The 19,488-nt window shown below is 38.2% G+C and overlaps 1 protein-coding gene across 9 annotated transcripts in view; it reads left to right on the top strand.

Moving 5' to 3' along the window:
- HHLA2 (HHLA2 member of B7 family) overlaps window positions 1-19,488 on the top strand; it is a 160,482-nt gene that overhangs the window by 133,279 nt on the left and 7,715 nt on the right. For 6 of the 9 annotated variants that reach the window (XR_012331532.1, XR_012331534.1, XR_012331533.1 and 3 more), the window contains exons 3-4: window positions 10,567-10,917; window positions 11,920-12,186. Coding sequence is in view for 5 of the 9 variants with exons in the window: in XM_073804256.1 (XP_073660357.1) it covers window positions 10,567-10,917; window positions 11,920-12,186 (618 nt within the window). In the remaining 4 variants the exon portion in view is untranslated. Of the gene's footprint in view, window positions 1-7,786; window positions 7,945-8,883; window positions 8,970-10,566; window positions 10,918-11,919; window positions 12,187-19,488 lie in introns of all 9 variants that reach the window. The other 3 variants (XM_073804258.1, XM_073804259.1, XM_073804260.1) reach the window with 2 other exon arrangements.

The following is a 19,488-nucleotide window of genomic DNA, read 5'->3' as shown; positions in this document are numbered from 1 at the left end:
CCCTGGGTCCCAGAGTATGTGACATTTTGTGTGAGCCCTTTAACAGTGGAGTCTCTATTTCCCACAGCCATCTGGCTCTCCCAAATGTAAGCCCTACTGGCCTTCAAAGTCAAGCATTTTGGGGGTTCATCTTCCCAGTGCAGGAAACTTGGCTGGTGAGGTTGATGTGGGGCTCAGATGCTTCACTCCTTGGAGAGAAGCTCTGCAATTGTAATTATGCTCCTGTTTGTGGATCACCCACCCAAGGGTGTGGGTCATGACCATACCACATCTCTGTCCCTCCTACCCCCCTCTTTGTGGTTTCTTCCTTATATCTTTAGTTGCAGAAGATCTTTTCTGGTAGTCTTCAGGTCTTTATCATCAACAGTTGCTCCGTTAATGTAATTTTGATGGGCCTATGGGAGGAGATAAGCCTAGGGTCTTCCTACACTGCATTTGGCCACTTGCCAAACATTTTAGCTATTGCTCTGAGAAAGATGGAAACTATTAGAGTGATAATTTTGACATATGGCAACTGTTTTCCCTATTTATTTGTATTTTAATATGTTTTTCTTGCTTTTCCAGTTTTTTAAAGTTTTTTTGTTTTGTTTTGTTTTTGGCTGCTCCACTCGGCTTGCAGGATCCTAGTTCCCCAACCAGGGATCAAACCTGTGCCTTGGCAGTGAAAGCACGGAGTCCCAACCACTAGACTGCCAGGGAATTCCCTGCTTTTCCCATTTTTATGTAGACATATCTGATATAGAAAAGTATAGCCATGTTAAAAAGGCCCTTTTCCAAGGCTGTATATTCATTTATTTTATTTTAGTATATAAAATATAAAAATGAAACTATAAATTATTAATTTACCAGGTTTCATTTTGATAGGATATTATGAAGGAATCTAACTTTATTTTTTAGAATAGTTTTAATCACTCTTGCATCTCATATCCTACAACAGATTGAGTACAACTTTGTAATAGTAGAGCTCCCAAATGATTTCTTCAAAATTTTCTTTTAGAGGTTTTAAAAATTATCTATAATCCCATCACTAGAGAAAATAAGTTCTATTTACTTACTTGAATTTATACCATGTGTGTATGCATTTTGCCATCTATATTTTCTCACTTTTTTTAGTTTTCAAAGTACTGTTTGTAAACCATGATTTTAATGGCTGCTTCATAATTTGCACAATTATTGGACTTAAGAATATGCTTTCAGGTTTTGTTTTTTTAATGTGTGATTATAAATAACACCATAGTTAACACCATTGGCATTTAATTTTTTTTTTACATCTTTAATGGAGTATAATTGCTTTACAGTGGTGTGTTAGTTTCTGCTTCATAACAAAGTGAATCAGTTATACATATACATATGTTCCCATATCTCTTCCCTCTTGTGTCTCCCTGCCTCCCACCCTCCCTAACCCACCCCTCCAGGCAGTGACAAAGCACCGAGCTGATCTCCCTGTGCTATGCGGCTGCTTCCCACTAGCTATCTACCTTACGTTTGGTAGTCTATACATGTCCACGCCTCTCTCTCGCTTTGTCACAACTCACCCTTCCCCCTCCCCATATCCTCAAGTCCATTCTCTAGTAGGTCTGTGTCTTTATTCCTGTCTTACTCCTAGGTTCTTCATGACATTTTTTTTTCTTCAATTCCATATATATGTGTTAGCATACGGTATTTGTCTTTCTCTTTCTGACTTACTTCACTCTGTATGACAGACTCTGGGTCTATCCACCTCATTACAAATAGCTCAATTTCGTTTCTTTTTATGGCTGAGTAATATTCCATTGTATATTGTGCCACATCTTCTTTGTCCATTCATCCGATAATGGGCACTTAGATTGTTTCCATCTCCGGGCCACTGTAAATAGAGCTGCAATGAACATTTTGGTACATGACTGTTTTTGAATTATGGTTGTCTCAGGATATATGCCCAGTAGTGGGATTGCTGGGTCGTATGGTAGTTCTATTTGTAGTTTTTTAAGGAACCTCCATACTGTTCTCCACAGTGGCTGTATCAATTTACATTCCCACCAACAGTGCAACAGGGTTCCCTTTTCTCCACACCCTCTCTAGCATTTACTGTTTCTAGATTTTTTGATGATGGCCATTCTGACCGGTGTGAGATGATATATCATTGTAGTTTTGATTTGCATTTCTCTAATGATTAATGAAATTGAGCATTCTTTCATGTGTTTGTTGGCCATCTGTATATCTTCTTTGGAGAAATGTCTATTTAGGTCTTCTGCCCATTTTTGGATTGGGTTGTTTTTTTTTTCTTATTGAGTTGCATGAGCTGCTTATAAATTTTGGAGATTAATCCTTTGTCAGTTGCTTCATTTGCAAATATTTTCTCCCATTCTGAGGGTTGTCTTTTGGTCTTGTTTATGGTTTCCTTGGCTGGGCAAAAGCTTTGAAGTTTCATTAGGTCCCATTTGTTTGTTTTTGATTGTATTTCCATTTCTTGAGGAGGTGGGTCAAAAAGGATCTTGCTGTGATTTATGTCATAGAGTGTCCTGCCTATGTTTTCCTCTAAGAGTTTGATAGTTTCTGGCCTTACATTTAGGTCTTTAATCCACTTTGAGCTTATTTTTGTGTATGGTGTTAGGGAGTGACCTAATATAATTTTACATATACCTGTCCAGTTTTCCCAGCACCGCTTATTGAAGAGGCTGTCCTTTCTCCACTGTACATTCCTGCCTCCTTTATCAAAGATAAAGTGCCCATATGTGTGTGGGTTTATCTCTGGACTTTCTATCCTGTTCCATTGATCTATCTTTCTGTTTTTGTGCCTGTACCATACTGTCTTGCTTACTGTACCTTTGTAGTATAGTCTGAAGTCAGGGAGCCTGATTCCTCCAGCTCCGTTTTTCGTGCTCAAGATTGCTTTGGCTATTCGGGGTCTTTTGTGTTTACATACAAATTGTGGAATTTTTTGTTCTACTTCTGTGAAAAATACCCGTGGTAGTTTGATGGGGATTGCATTGAATCTGTAGATTGCTTTGGGTAGTAGTCATTTTCACAATGTTGATTCTTCCAATCCAAGAACATGGTATATCTCTCCATCTATTTGTATCATCTTTAATTCCTTTCATCATTGTCTTATAATTTTCTGCATACAGGTCTTATGTCTCCTTAGGTAGGTTTATTCCTAGATATTTTATTCTTTATGTTGCAGTGGTAAATGGGAGTGTTTTCTTGATTTCACTTTCAGATTTTTTATCATTAGTGTATAGGAATGCCAGAGATTTCTGTGCATTAATTTTGTATCCTGCTACTTTACCAAATTCATTGATTAGCTCTAGTAGTTTTCTGGTAGCATCTTTGGGATTCTCTATGTATAGTATCATGTCATCTGAAAACAGTGACAGCTTTACTTCTTCTTTTCTGATTTGGATTCCTTTTATTTCCTTTCTTCTCTGATTGCTGTGGCTACAACTTCCAAAACTATGTTGAATAAGAGTGGTGATAGTGGGCAACTTTTTCTTGTTCCCAATCTTAGTGGGAAGGCTTTCAGTTTTTCACCACTGAGGACAATGTTGCCTGTGGGTTGGTCATATATGGCCTTTATTATGTTGAGTAAAGTTTCCTTTATACCTACTTTCTGCAGGGTTTTTATCATAAACGGGTGTTGAATTTTTTCGAAAGCTTTCTCTGCATCTATTGAGATGATCATATGGTTTTTCTCCTTCAATTTGTTAATATGGTTTATCACATTGATTGTTTTGTGTATATTGAAGAATCTTTGCATTCCTGGAATAAACCCCACTTGATCATGGTGTATGATCCTTTTAATGTGCTGTTGGATTCTGTTTGCTAGTATTTTGTTGAGGATTTTTGCATCCATGTTCATCAGTGATATTGGCTTGTAGTTCTCTTTCTTTGTGACATCCTTGTCTGGTTTTGGTATCAAGGTGATGGTGCCCTCGTAGAATGAGTTTGGGAGTGTTCCTCCCTCTGCTATATTTTGGAAGAGTTTGAGAAGGATAGGTGTTAGCTCTTCTCTAAATGTTTGATAGACTTCTCCTGTAAAGCCATCTGGTCCTGGGCTTTCGTTTGTTGGAAGATTTTAAATCACAGTTTCAATTTCAGTGCTTGTGAATAGTCTGTTCATATTTTCTATTTCTTCCTGATTCAGTCCTGGCAGGTTGTGCATTTCTAAGAATTTGTCCATTTCTTCCAGGTTGTCCATTTTATTGGCATATAGATGCTTGTAGTAATCTCTCATGATCTTTTGTATTGCTGCAGTGTCAGTTGTTACTTCTCCTTTTTCATTTCTAATTCTATTGATTTGAGTCTTCTCCCTATTTTGCTTGATGAGTTTGGCTAATGGTCTATCAATTTTGTTTATCTTCTCACAGAACCAGCTTTTAGTTTTATTGATCTTTGCTATCATTTCCTTCATTTCTTTTTCATTTATTTCTGATATGATATTTATGATTTCTTTCCTTCTGCTAACTTTCGTTTTTTTTTTGTTCTTCTTTCTCTAATTGCTTTAGGTGCAAGGTTAGGTTGTTTATTCGAGATGTTTCCTTATTTCCTCTTTGATTTATTCAGTGATCACTTTGTTATTAAGTAGTGTATTGTTTAGCCTCCATGTGTTTGTATTTTTAACAGATCTTTTCCTGTAATTGATATCTAGTCTCATGGCACTGTGGTCGGAAAAGATACTTGAAACAATTTCAGTTTTCTTAAATTTACCAAGGCTTGACTTGTGACCCAAGATATGGTCCATCCTGGAGAATGTTCCATGAGCACTTGAGAAAAATGTGTATTCTGTTGTTTTTGGATGGAATGTCCTATAAATATCAATTAAGTCTTGTTTAACGTATCATTTCAAGCTTGTGTTTCCTTATTTATTTTCATTTTGAATGATCTGTCCATTAGTGAAAGTGGGGTGTTAAAGTCCCCTACTATGAATGTGTTACTGTCGATTTCCCCTTTAACGGCTGTTAGTATTTGCCTTATGTATTGAGGTGCTCCTATGTTGGGTGCATAAATATTTACAATTGTTATATCTTCTTCTTGGATCGATCGCTTGATCATTATGTAGTGTCCTTCTTTATCTCTTCTAATAGTCTTTATTTTAAAGTCTATTTTGTCTGATATGAGAATTGCTACTCCAGCTTTCTTTTGGTTTCCATTTGCATGAAATATCTTTTTCCATCCCCTTACTTTCAGTCTGTATGTGTCTCTAGGTCTGAAGTGGGTCTCTTGTAGACAGCAAATATATCGGTCTTGTTTTTGTATCCATTGAGCCAATCTGTGTCTTTTGGTGGGAGCATCTAGTCCATTTACATTTAAGGTAATTATCGATATGTATATTCCTATTCCCATTTTCTTAATTGTTTGGGGTTTGTTATTGTAGGTCTTTTCCTTCTCTTGTGTTTCTTGCCTAGAGAAGTTCCTTTAGCATTTGTTGTAAAGCTGGTTTGGTGGTGCTGAACTCTCTCAGCTTTTGCTTGTCTGTAAAGGTTTTAATTTCTCCATTAAATCTGAATGAGATCCTTGCTGGGTAATCTTGGTTGCAGGTTTTTCTCCTTCATCACTTTAAATATGTCCTGCCAGTCCCTTCTGGCTTGCAGAGTTTCTGCTGAAAGATCAGCTGTTAACCTTATGGGGATTCCCTTGTGTGTTATTTGTTGTTTTTCCCTTGCTGCTTTTAATATGTTTTCTTTGTATTTAATTTTTGACAGTTTGATTAATATATGTCTTGGCGTGTTTCTCCTTGGATTTATCCTGTATGGGACTCTCTGTGCTTCCTGGACTTGATTGAGTATTTCCTTTCCCATATTAGGGAAGTTTTCAACTATAATCTCTTCAAATATTTTCTCAGTCCCTTTCTTTTTCTCTTCTTCTTCTGGAACCCCTATAATTTGTATGTTGTTGTGTTTAATGTTGTCCCAGAGGTCTCTGAGACTGTCCTCATTTCTTTTCATTCTTTTTTCTTTATTCTGCTCTGCAGTAGTTATTTCCACTATTTTATCTTCCAGGTCACTTCTCCGTTCTTCTGCCTCAGTTTTTCTGCTATTGATCCCATCTAGAGTATTTTTAATTTCATTTATTGTGTTGTTCATCGTTGTTTGTTTCATCTTTAGTTCTTCTAGGTCCTTGTTGAATGTTTCTTGCATTTTGTCCATTGTATTTCCAAGATTTTGGATCATCTTTACTATCATTATTCTGAATTCTTTTTCAGGTAGACTGCCTATTTCCTCTTCATTTGTTAGGTCTGGTGGGTTTTTATCTTGCTCCTTCATGTGTGGTGTGTTTTTCTGTCTTCTAATTTTGCTTATCTTACTGTGTTTGGGGTCTCCTTTTTGCAGGCTGCAGGTTCGTAGTTCCCATTGTTTTTGGTGTCTGCCCCCAGTGGCTAAAGTTGGTTCAGTGGGTTGTGTAGGCTTCCTGTTGGAGGCAACTAGTGCCTGTGTTCTGGTGGATGAGGCTGGATCTTGTCTTTCTTGTGGGCAGGTCCACGTCTGGTGGTGTGTTTTGGGGTGTCTGTGGCCTTACTATGATTTTATGCAGCCTCTCTGCTAATGGGTGGGGTTGTGTTCCTGTCTTGCTAGTTGTTTGGCATAGGATGTTCAGCACTGTAGCTTGCTGGTCGTTGAGTGAAGCTGGGTGCTGGTGTTGAGATGGAGATCTCTGGGAGATTTTCGCTGTTTGATATTATGTGGAGCTGGGAGGTCTCTTGTGGACCAGTGTCCTGAAGTTGGCTCTTCCACCTCAGAGGCACAGCACTGACTCCTGGCTGCAGCACCAAGAGCCTTTCATCCACATGGCTCAGAATAAAAGGGAGAAATAGTAGAAAGAAAGAATTAGTAGAAGAAGGAAGGAAGGAAGGAAGGAAGAAAGAAAGAAAGGAAAGAGGGCGGGAGGGTGGGAGGGAGGGAGGGAGGAAGGAAGGAGGGAAGGAGGGAAGGAAGGAAAAAAGAAAGAAGGAAAGAAGATAAAGTAAAATAAAGTATGATAAAATATAATAAAGTTATTAAAATAAAATAATATTAAGAAAAAACATTTTTAAAGATAAAAGAAAAAAAAAGGACGGATAGAACCCTAGGGCAAATGGTGGAAGCAACGCCATACAGACAAAATCTCACACAGAAGCCTACACATACACACTCACAAAGAGGGAAAGGGGAAAAAATCATAAATCTTGCTCTCAAAGTCCACCTCCTCAATTTCGGATGATTCGTTGTCTATTCATGTATTCCACAGATGCAGCGTACATCAAGTTGATTGTGGAGCTTTAATCCGCTGCTTCTGAGGCTGCTGGGAGAGATTTCCCTTTCTCTTCTTTGTTCTCACAGCTCCCGGGGGCTCAGCTTTGGATTGGGCCCCGCCTCTGCGTGTAGGCCGCAGGAGGGCGTCTGTTCTTCGCTCAGACAGGACGGGGTTAAAGGAGCAGCTGATTCGAGGGCTCTGGCTCACTCAGGCCCGGGGAGGGAGGGGCACGGAGTGCGGGGCGGGCCTGCGGCGGCAGAGGCCGGCGTGACGTTGCACCAGCCTGAGGCGTGCCGTGCGTTCTCCCGGGGGAGTTGTCCCTGGGTCCCGGGACCCTGGCAGTGGCGGGCTGCACAGGTTCCCCGAAAGGGAGGTGTGGATAGCGACCTGTGCTCGCACACAGGCTTCTTGGTGGCGGCAGCAGCAGCCTTAGCTTCTCATTCCCGTCTCTGGGGTCTGAGCTTTTAGCTCCGGCTCGCTCCCGTCTCTGGAGCTCCTTTAAGCAGCGCTCTTAATCCCCTCTCCTCGCGCACCAGGAAACAAAGAGGGAAGAAAAAGTTTCTTGCCTCTTCGGCAGGTCCAGACTTTTCCCCGGACTCCCTCCCGGCCAGCTGTGGTGCGCTAGCCTCCTTCAGGCTGTCTTCACGCTGCCAATCCGGCGTTCTGACCGAAGCCCGAGACTCAGCTCCCAGCCCCGCCCGCCCCGGCGAGTGAGCAGACAAGCCTCTCGGCCTGGTGAGTGCCGGTCAGCACTGATCCTCTGTGCGGGAATCTCACCCCGCTTTGCCCTTCCTCACCCCTGTTGCTGTGCTCTTCTCCGCGGCTCCGAAGCTTTCCCCCTCCGCCACCTGCAGTCTCCGCCCGCGAAGGGGCTTCCTAGTGTGTGGAAACCTTTCCTCCTTTACAGCTCTCTCCCACAGGTGCAGGTCCTGTCCCTATCCTTTTGTCTCTGTTTATTCTTTTTTCTTTTGCCCTACCCATGTACGTGGGGGTTTTCTTGGCTTTTGGGAGGTCTGAGGTCTTCTGCCAGCGTTCAGTAGGTGTTCTGTAGGAGTTGTTTCACGTGTAGATGTATTTCTGGTGTATCTGTGGGGAGGAAGGTGATCTCCGCGTCTTTCTCTTCCGCCATCTTTCCGGAAGCCTCGGCATTTAATATTTAATTGAATTTATTTTTAGTATATTTCCTAGAAAAGCAATACATGTCCACTGTAGAAAGCTTTAAAAATAACCGACAAAAACTATTATCCAGAGAACCGCTATTTAACGTATACCAAATCTTTATTCATTCAACAGCCATTTTTCAATACCTATTATGTAACAGGTACTGCTTTAGATGTGAAACCTGTTCTTCAGAGTTAACATCCTTCTGTAAATTTAGTGATATGTCATGTCAGCCTCCTATGTGCAGAAATGTGTGTGCTTTTAAAAAGGGACCATGCTTCTTAAAAGTAGCATTGTAATCTGATTTTTCTCCTGTAACATTAAGAGCTTCTTTTGATGCCATTGACCCATATTTTACAGTATTATCTTTAATGGTTGCAGAAGAATTATTTGTGTGAATGTACCGTAGTTAATTTAATGAATCTCCTATAGGCAGACACTTTAATTCTTTCTTTTCCAATTCCTGTTTGTACTTAAAATCTGTAACTTGTATATTTTGCTTCTCTTTGATAGTATAACTAATACAACCTCCACATGACATGAAGGCACAGGCAGCTCTTTCTTCTTCATTCTTATACCATCTCTATGTGGATCTCAAGGTAAGCATCTTTATAATACACCCAAGTGTCAGTTGTTTGTATCATTAGATAGGAACATGAGCCACAAGGCAAGGGAGCTGTTTCCTCTGTAGCCATAGCTTGTCAACTTTTCTAACTTTTCTTCTATCTACTCTAAGGTTCTTTCTAATCTGTTATCTGCTACCAAATATAAAATCACTAGAAAGGCAAGTTTGATTGATTGGTTGATTTGGTTTTTTCTTTTTAAGTGTAAGCTTGGTACTTACTTGACACTTGACAAAAGGCGTTATCAGCTTTGCTAGGCCCTGTGGCAGGCATTTTAAATTATCCAATGAAATATTAGAGGTTTTTAGTAGAGCAATTAGGGAGGTCGACAAAAACACTCCTTTTCTTTCCCACCTTTCCATGTCTTTCTTCTCAGCTTGATGCCACATTCCTCTAGCACTTGGTACAGAGATAGACTAAATCTCTCTAAGGCAAAGTGGGACATAGAGTGGAAAGAGCCTCAGAGGAGGGGGCAGAGGAAAAAGACTTTGTGACAAGGCCATATGAACACCCGATTATCCCATCTAGGGTAGCTTTGAGCAAGGTCAAAGGAGTTTAGTCCATTGTCCGTAAGATAAGGTCCTTTCCAGTGCAAATATCACAGAATTCATAGATAGGGCATATGATCTACTAAAATGTTTTATGAATTGGTTAAAAAATCTGGATACTGCCTTCAGTGATTATGAAATGGGTAAGTAGATTTTCTTTGCAAAAACCTGATTGTGATGAGTCCATTTGCTTTTTAAAATCACCTTCTGAAGTTGACAGTAAATATATATATATATATATATATATATATATACACATATATATATACATATATATGTATATATATATACACACACACACACATATACAAACATATATATTAGGAGGATTGGACCTCTACATTTATATCCAGAATAATATTCCTTAACTATATTTTGATGGACTCATAGTATATCCTGAGAGTTGTCTTAAAGCCAAAATAAATGAATCACTTCATTTCCCCTTTTGGACTCCTCCTCTTATGTGCACCCTTTCTTGAAACTAATGTCTACATATTCCCAACAGACCCCTTAATGCAGCATTGTCTTCTACATGCTCCAAATATTTCCTAACCCAGCCAAGTTAAGTTTATTCTATTCTTTTAGGGCCTGCTAGCTCCAGCTAGCTGGATAAACTAATTTGTTATTGTTATAGTAGGTGTTAAAAATGAATGTGTTCAGGAAATAAAAATCAACAGGAATCTTTAATTTATATAACATACATAATTTCCAGCAACTGTAGCAGGCCAGGATCAGAGGAGAGATGAGACTATTGATCAAGCATGGAACAAAGTTCCTATGCTTTATGCTGTTGTCAATTCTCATGGTTACATTGAATACAACAGATACTCGATTGAAATTTCAGACACTCAAACATAGAGCTTCATGGCTTGTTTCTAGTAATTAGACTAGCAAGTGTTCTTGATAGATGATGTGGTCTGTTAATGATCAGGCTGCTGACCTAGGATAGTTCTTCTAGGTAGTCCTGGTATAACGCTTGATAAGCACCCATCACTAATTCTCTTCATAACTGCTCTTGTTTTTAGATACGTTCTTTTTAGCTTCCATAGGTCATATTCCTATGAGTGAGCAAATAGTCATTGGAAGACTTGATGAAGATGTAATTCTCCCTTGCTCATTTGAGAGTGGGCCCGATGTTGTAGTTCACTGGAAGAATCAAGATAACTATGTTTACTCATACTACAAAAACAGTGACCAGTTGAAAAAGCAAGATCCCAGATATGTAAATAGGACATCCCTCTTCCTTGATGAAATTCACAATGGGAATGCCTCCCTATCTTTCAAAAGATTAAAGCTTCAGGATGAAGGAACTTACATATGCTACGTGGGAACATCACTTGGAAAAATCATAAACAAAGTGGTCCTAAAAGTGGGAGGTAAGTGTACATATACCATTTTACAAAACATGACAATGATACCATTCCATGTTTTCTGTAATGCCTTCTTCTTAATTTAATATGCTATGGGCTTCCTTCCAAGATAATACATACAAACTACCTCATTATTTTTAATGCATAGTGTCTCATAGTTTAGACATGCTATAATTGATGCACCCGTTCCTCCATTAGTAAGTATTTAGGTATTTCTAGTGTTTTACGTTACAAAAAATGTTGTGATGAACATCCTTATATTTAATACTGGGAAATGGTCTGAAACAAAAGTATCAGAAGTAAAATTTTAATATGGCATATATACCAGCAGCATAAGAGTATACATTTTCCCCTTAAGTCTTATCAACACCTAATATTACCCATCTTAAGACATTCTGCCAATATGATAGCTTAAAAATATTGAATTGATTTAAATTACATTTTTCTGTTTTCTAAATGAAGTTAATTGTAATACTATATGCTTTCCTCCTGTTTGTATTAACTTCATTTATCTAATCATTTATTTATTGGGAGGGGCATTTTCTAATGGGTTGTTTTATCTAGCTCATGTTCTTTCTCCCTCTGTTCCATTTATCTGCTTCAGACCTTGACTCAGAAATCTAAGAATTATGGGTAAACAAAGAATCAAAAAGGCTCTGAGTCAGTACCTGAAGAGTACAAACTGCTGCGTGAGCTCTAGTTTATCAGCTTTGACACCCACATTTTGACTGCTCAGTGAGGCCATTAGATTTTTTTCTAGAATTCTTTCTAGAGAATTGAGCTTGCTAGTTGCTATGTATCCATACATGCTCTTTTTTCCTTGTAGATCACCAGACTATATCTTAAGGTTCTACAGAGTTTTTGCTGTTTTTCCTTTCAGAAACTGCCAAGTTTTGCTCGCAAAGCTTAGCTTTTCATTTCATGGGTATTAAAATAATGTGTTCTGCGCAGATGGGCTAAAAAGAAGCTAATGACAGTTCCTCACGTGCCCTTCTTTCTCCCACATAGCTTTTGTCACACCTGTGATGAAGTATGAAAAGAACACCACAAACAGCTTCTTAATATGCAATGTGTTAAGTGTTTATCCTTATCCAATTATCACATGGGAAGTGGATAATACACCAATCTCTGAAAACAATAAGGAAGAAATCGGATCTTTGGGTCCTTTTTATATTAACAGTAGAGTAAATATTACAGGATCAAATTCATCTTATCAATGTGCTATTGAAAACACATTGCTGAAGCAAACATGGACAGGGAGATGGACAATGAAAGGTAGGCTCCACAAGGCTTTCTGTGTACCTGTGCTGTCAGAGATTGGGAGGGAATGGGGTTTGATTTACAGGTTAAGAGAAGAACACAAAGGAAGGAAATGCATTTGCAGCAGTTAGAAGACCAGGACTGGAGTCCCAGATCTAATATTACTGGCTCTGTTACCTCACACAGTCATTTTTACTTCTGAGCGCTGGTTCCTGGTTGGTAAAATGGAAGTAACTCTTACCTTGCAAGGTGTTTATGAGTTGAAGGAAAACAATTGTGAAATGGAAAGCAGAAAATACATCCATGAACATTACTGTATTTCTCTATGGTTCTTCTACATAGAATTTTCTACCTGCATTGGACTTTAGAAGATCAGAGGAGAAGGAAAGGATACTTGTTTCCGAGCAGGTCACAACCTCTGATTCTTGCCAGTTTTTCAACCAACAGAAATTAGTCTTGCTTCTGTTTAGTCTCTTTCTGTTTAGTCTTCTTAAGTAGTATTAGCCCATTAATCTTTATCAGCACCTCTACTCCTTCCTCTCATTTATTTGAACAAACCCAAACTCTCACCAGTCTCTATATCTATAAGCTACTGTTTAAGAGGAGTTTAAGGAGAAGAAAAATTAATTTGGCACCATTTATCTAATTCTGAGGAAAATTATCAATATTCTTTTATACTTCACTAGAAGCAAAGCAAATTTTTTCTGTAAATCTCTATTATATGGTGAAAGTGGAGGTTAGCTTTCCTTTTTGGCCTTTTCTTCCCCTGAGTTTCTTTTTTTTAATATTTAAATTTATTGAAGTATAGTTGACTTACAATATTATATTAGTTTGGGGTATAAAACATAGTGATATTTTTATAGATTACACACCATACAAAGTTATTATAAAATATTGACTATATTCCTTGTGCTGGACATTACATCTTTGTGACTTATTTATTTTGTAACTGAAAATTTGTATCTCTTAATCATCTTTAACTATTTCGCTTCTCTTCCCATCCCTCTCCCTTCTGGTAACCGCTAGTTTGTTCTCTGTATCTGTGAGTCTGTTTCTGTTTTATTATGTTTGTTTTTTAGATTCCACATATAAGTGAAAACATACAGCATTCGTCTTTATTTCTCTACTTATTTTACTAATTATAATACCCTCCAGGTCCATCCATGTTGTCACAATAGCAAGATTTTATTCTTTATTTATGGCTTGGTAATATTCTACTTTGTGTGTCTGTGTAACTCAAATCTTCTTTATCCATTCAGCTGTCAATGGGCACTTGGTTGCCTACATATCTTGGCTATTGTAAATAATTGTTTTATGAGCTATGAACATTGGGGTGCATATATCTTTTTGAATTAGTGTGTTTGTTTTCTTCAGATAAATACACAGGAGTCAAATTCCTGGATCATATGGTAGTTCTGTTTTTAATTTTTGAGGAACCTCCATCATGTTTTCCATAGTGACTGCACCAATTTAAATTCCCACCAACAGTGCACAAGGATTCCCTTTTCTCCACATCCTCACCGACACTTGTTATTTGTTGTCTTTTTGATAACAGTGATTCTGACAGGTGTGAGGTGATATCTCACTGCAGTTGCATTGATTTGCATTTCCCTGATGATTAGTGATGTTGAACATCTTTTCATGTGCCTGTTGGTCATCTGTATGTCTTATTTGGGAAAATGTCTACTCAGGCCTCTGCCCATTTTTAAAAATCAGATCTTTTTTTGTTTGTTTGTTTCATATTGAGTTGTATGAGTTCTTTATATGTTTTGGATATTAAACCCTTACCAGGTATTATATCATTTACAAATATCTTCTACCTTTCAGTAGGTCACCTTTCAGTTTTACTGATGGGTTCCATCCCTGTGTAAAAGTTTTAAAATTTGATTAGGTCTCATTTGTTTATTTTTGCTTTTGTTGCCCTTGCCTGAGGAGACAGATCAAAAAAGTATTGTTAAGACTTATATCAAAGAGCATACTACCTATATTTTCTTCCAGGAATTTTATGATTTCAGTTCCTACATTTAAGTCTTTAACTTGTTGTGAGTTTATTTTTGTATATGGTATGAGAAAATATTCTAGTTTTATTCTTTTACATATAGCTGTCTAGTTTTCACAACACCACTTATTAAGGAGACTGTCTTTTTTCCACTGTATATTTTTGCCTCCTTTGTTGTAGATTAATTGACCATAAGTGCATGGGTTTATTTCTGGGTGCTCTATTCGGTTCCAGTGATCTATGTGTCTGAGCTTTGTGCCAGTACCATACTATTTTGATTACTATAGCTTTGTAGTGTAGTTTGAAGTCAGGGAGCATGATAACTCTAGCTTTCTTCTTTCTGAAGATTTTTTTGGCTATTTGGCCAAAAAAAATCACTAATCATCAATAATTTGTGTTTCCACACAAACTTTAGAATTATTTGTTCTAGTTCTGTGAAAAATGTCATGGGTATTTTGATAGAGGTTGCATTGGATCTGTAGATTGCTTTGGGTAGTATGGACGTTTTAACAATGTTAACTTTTTCCAATCCATGTACACAGAATAGCTTTCCATTTATTTGTATTGTTTTCAATTTCTTTTATCAGTGTCTTACAGTTTTCAAAGTACAGGTCTTTCATGTCCTTGGTTAGATTTATTCCTACATATTTCATTCTTTTTTATTTAATTATAAATAAGACTTTTCTTAATTTCTCTTTCTGATATTTTTTATTAATGTACAGAAACCCAACTGATTTTTTGTACATTGACTCTGTATCCTGCAAATTTATTGAATTTGTTTATTCTAATAGCTTTTTGGTGGAGATTTTGTGGGTTTTTTATGTATGGTATCATGTCATCTGCAAATAGCAACAATTTGGATTCTTTTCTTCTAATTTGGGTTGCCTTTTATTTTTTTTTTTTTCTTGTCTGATTGCTGTAGCTAGGATTTCCAATACTATGTTAAATAGAAGTGGCAAGAGTGGCATCCTTGTCTTGTTCCTGATCTTAGAGGAAAAGCTTTCAGCTTTTCACCCTTGAGTATGACGTTACCTGTGGGTTTGTTATATATGGCCTTTTTATGTGAATGTATGTTCTCTCCAAACCAACTTTGTTGAGAGTTTTTATCATAAGTGGTTGTTGAATTTTGTCAAATGCTTTTTCTGCATCTTTTGAGATGATCATGTGATTTTTATCCTTTGCTTTATTAATGTGGTATATCAGATTGATTGATTGATGGATATTAAACCATTCTTGCATCCCTGGGAAAAATTATTCTTGATCATAACATATGATCCTTTTAATGTGTTGTTGAATTAATTTGGCTTACAATATTTTGTTGATGATTTTTGAATCTAATTTTTTGGGGGATATTGGCCAGTAATTTTCATTTCTTGTAGTGTCTTTGATTGGTTTGGTATCAGGGTAATGTGGCATTGTAGAATGTGTTTGGAAGTGTTCTCTCCTCTTCAATTTTTTGGAATAGTTTGAGAAGGATAGATATTAACTCTTCTTTAAATATTTGGTAGAATTCTCCTGTGAAGCCATTTCATCCTGGACTTTTGTTTGTTGGAATTTTTTTAGTACTGATTCAGTTTCATTACTAGAAATCAGTCTGTTCAGCTTTTCTATTTCCTCCTAAATTAGTCCTGGAAGAGTATAAGTTTCTAGGAGCTTATCCATTTCTTCCAGGTTGTCCTATTTGTTGATGTATAACTGTTTATAGTATTCTCTGATGATTGTATTTCTGTGATATTGGTTGTAACTTCTCCTCTTTCTAATTTTATTTATTTAGCACATCTTTTTTTCTTGATGAGTCTGGCTAAAGGTTTTTCCAATTTTGTTTATCTTTTCAAAGAAACAGCTCTTAGTTTCATTGATCTTTTCTATTGTTTTTTGGTCTCTACTTCGTTTATTTTCACTCTGACCTTTGGTATTTCATTTCTATACTAGCTTTGGTCTTTATTCATTTTTCTTTTTCTATATCCTTTAGAAAAGATATGTCATTTGAGATTTTTCTTGTTTCTTGAGGTGGGCCAGTATCGTGATATACTTCCCTCTTAGAATTGCTTGTGATGCATCCCATAGATTTTGGAACATTGTGTTTCTATTTTCATTTGTCTCAAGGTGTTTTTTGATTTCCTCTTTTATTTCTTCATCAACACTTTGTTTTTTAGTAGCATATTGTTTAGTCTCCATGTTTGTGCTATTTCCAGTTTTCCATAATTGATTTCTAGCTTTATACTATTGTAGTCAGAAAAGATGCTTGATATGATTTCAGTCTTCTTAAATTTATTGAGACTTGTTTTATAACCTAGCATTGTGACCTATCCTGGAGAATGTTCCATGTGAAGTTGAAAAGAATGTATATTCTGATGTTTTTTTGTATGGAATGGTTTCTAGTTATCTATTAAGTCCATTTAGTCTAATGTGTCATTTAAGACCATTTGCTTATCTGGGAAACTATTTTTTCTTCAATTCTGAATGATAACCTTCCTTGGTAGAGTAACCTAGGTTGTAGGGTTTTTCCCCTTTCAGAATTTTAAATCTATCATATCACTCCCTTCTAGACTGCAAAGTTTCTGCTGAAAAATTAGCTGATGGTCTTATAAGAGTTCCCTTTTATGTGACTCTTTGTTTTTCTCTTGCTGCCTTGAAAATTTTTTTGTCTTTAACTTTTGCCATTTCGATTATGATATGTTGGTGTAGATCTCTTTGGGTTCATCTTGTTTGGGACTCTTTGAGATTCCTGGACCTGAATATCTTTTTCCTTCTTCAGATTAGGGGAATTTTTAGCCATTATTTCATCAAATATGTTTTCTACCCCTTTCTCTTTTCTCCTTCTGGAACACCTATAATATGAATGTTAGTATGCTTGATGTTGTCCCAGAGGTCCCCTTAAACTATCCTCATTTTAAAAATGTATTTTTTCTTTTTTGCTGTTCTGATTGGGTGGTTTCCACTATTCTATCTTCCAGGTCACTTATGCATTCTTCTGTATTACCTAATCTGCTCTTGATTCCAATTTTCATTTCAGTTATTGTATTCTTCAGCTCTTTTTTATATTTTCTAATTCTTTGTTGAAGTTCTTACTGTGTTCCTCTGTTCTTTTATTGAGTTTGGTGAGCATTTTTTGTTGTGTTTTTTTTTTTTTTGCCGTACTCGGGCCTCTCACTGTTGCTGCCTCTCCCTTTGCGGAGCACAGGCTCCGGACGCACAGGCCCAGCGGCCATGGCTCACGAGCCCAGCCGCTCCGCGGCACGTGGGATCCTCCCGAACCGGGGCACAAACCCGCATCCCCTGCATCGGCAGGTGGACTCTCAACCACTGCGCCACCAGGGAAGCCCCTGGTGAGCATTTTAATGACCATTGCTTTGAACTCTTTATCAGGTAAACTACTTATCTCCATTTCATTAGGGTAGTTCTTTCATTTGGGACATATTTCTCTGTCTTTTCAATTTGTTCAACTCTCTGTTTGTGTTTATAAAACTAGGCAAGACAATTACCTATCTCAATCTTGAAGGTATGTCCTTTTGTGAGAGTCTCCCTATGCAGTCTCCGTGTGCCCAGTGGCTTTGGTGGGAGAGCTGGATATGAAGCAAGCATGGAGAGAGGCCTTTTCTGGGGCATACCAGGGCTATCACTGGCACGGGCTGGAGCTGGGGGGTGGGGTGGGCTAGAGTTGGAGCCTGGTATGGACTGGGGCTTCTCCTGAGGTGTGTTGGGGGCTGCTGCCTTGGTGAGGGGTGGGGACTAGAGCTGAGCCAATCACAGGCCAGGGCTTCTTCTGGGGCATGCTGGGGGTGCAGCCTTGGTAGGTGCAGGCTGGAGCCAGGGGGGCTAGAGCTGGAGTCTGGCACAGGCCAGGGCTTTTCCTGGGGCATATGAGGACTACTGCCTTGACAGGGGTGGAGCTGGAGCAGTGCAGGGTCTCCCTCATGGGTGTGGGTCCTGACTAGATCACTTCTCTTCCCCTCCTATTCACCTTGGTGTATTTTTTTCTTTATATCCTTAGTTATAGATGAGCCATTCTGCTGGTCTTCAGGTCATTCTCAGAGAGAGTTGTTCTATATGTAGTTGTAGTTTTAGTGTGTCTGTGGGAGGAGGTGAGCTTAGGGTCCTCCTACTCTGCCATCTTGGCCCTGCCTCTACCCCTGAGTTTCAAATTCTCAAAATATTCACCAAGAAGACACTAAAAATATGAACTATTCACTACCTTTATATGATGTCAATAGTGTGAGCAGCCAGTGTTCTCTGTTCATCAGCCAGGCAGCAATGGAATCATGGGAAAGGGTTGAAAATATTAAATTGCAAATATTTTCTAAGGAAAATCATAATTTCTCATGTTTATTCAGAAATGAGTATCCTGGAGTTCCAACAGTTCCTTAGGCTCAGCGTTATTTTGTCTTGTTGAGGATCTATTATGTACCAAGCTTTGTCACTCTCAGACTGTGAACTTAAGAACCGGATGTGTACTAGATGCTGTGGACTCTTACTTCTGGATCCACAGCATCTAGTACAAACATGTAAAAATAAAACTAAACCAGGAATGCAGCATACAAAGAGAGTGAGTAATTCTGTTCACCATGGTTGGGTGTGGGTCAGGTTTTTACAGAACATATGCTTAAGGAAGTTGCATAAGGGCAGAATTTTAAAAGAGCAGTAGGAAATTCCAGGAGAACATAGGCATTCCAGGCAAAAAACATACTAGACACAAAAGCACAGAGGAGTAAATATTGCTTGAATTTGTGGAAATATAAATGGTTGAGGGTTAAACTGAAGTATCAAAAGATAAGCCTAGAGGAGAAGGCAAAAACCAGATCAAATGGCTTCATCTTGCTGAAGAGCTTGAGCCAGCCCTGGAGGTAGTATGGAGCCAAAGAAGGATATGAAATATTGGAGCGACTGGAAGTGGCATTTTAGATGGCTTGCTTTGGCATCACTCTCGCACAGGTGGACTGCAAAGTAGGTATGTCTAGAACCAGGGAGAACAATTCATGGTAGTCCATAGAGGCCAGCTGACAGAACTAGAGAATAGGAAGGACAAGATGGAGTTAGCTCTGGAGGGACAAGCTAAGAATACCCAGCAGAGTCCCTGTTCTAAGAGCTCGGTCCAGTGAGGAATTACCTGCACAGTTAGAAATATACTTCTTACGTGCAAGAAAAGAGACTCTGTCTTGAAAGAGAGATTAAGAAGTGGTTGAGACCATGAAATTAGCAGAGACTGCCACGGTGTAGATAGTGACAAGGACGTAACTCCAGCACTCAGGGTCAGCAGAGGAAGATCACTGAGTTTAAAAGGCTGATAACCATAGCAACATTCTTGAGTGATCACCGCC

The sequence above is a fragment of the Tursiops truncatus genome, chromosome 4, assembly GCF_011762595.2.
Source record: "Tursiops truncatus isolate mTurTru1 chromosome 4, mTurTru1.mat.Y, whole genome shotgun sequence".
Taxonomy (NCBI): domain Eukaryota; kingdom Metazoa; phylum Chordata; class Mammalia; order Artiodactyla; family Delphinidae; genus Tursiops; species Tursiops truncatus.
The sequence above is the reverse complement of the archived record's forward strand: the minus strand, read 5'-3'. Positions and strand labels throughout refer to the sequence as shown.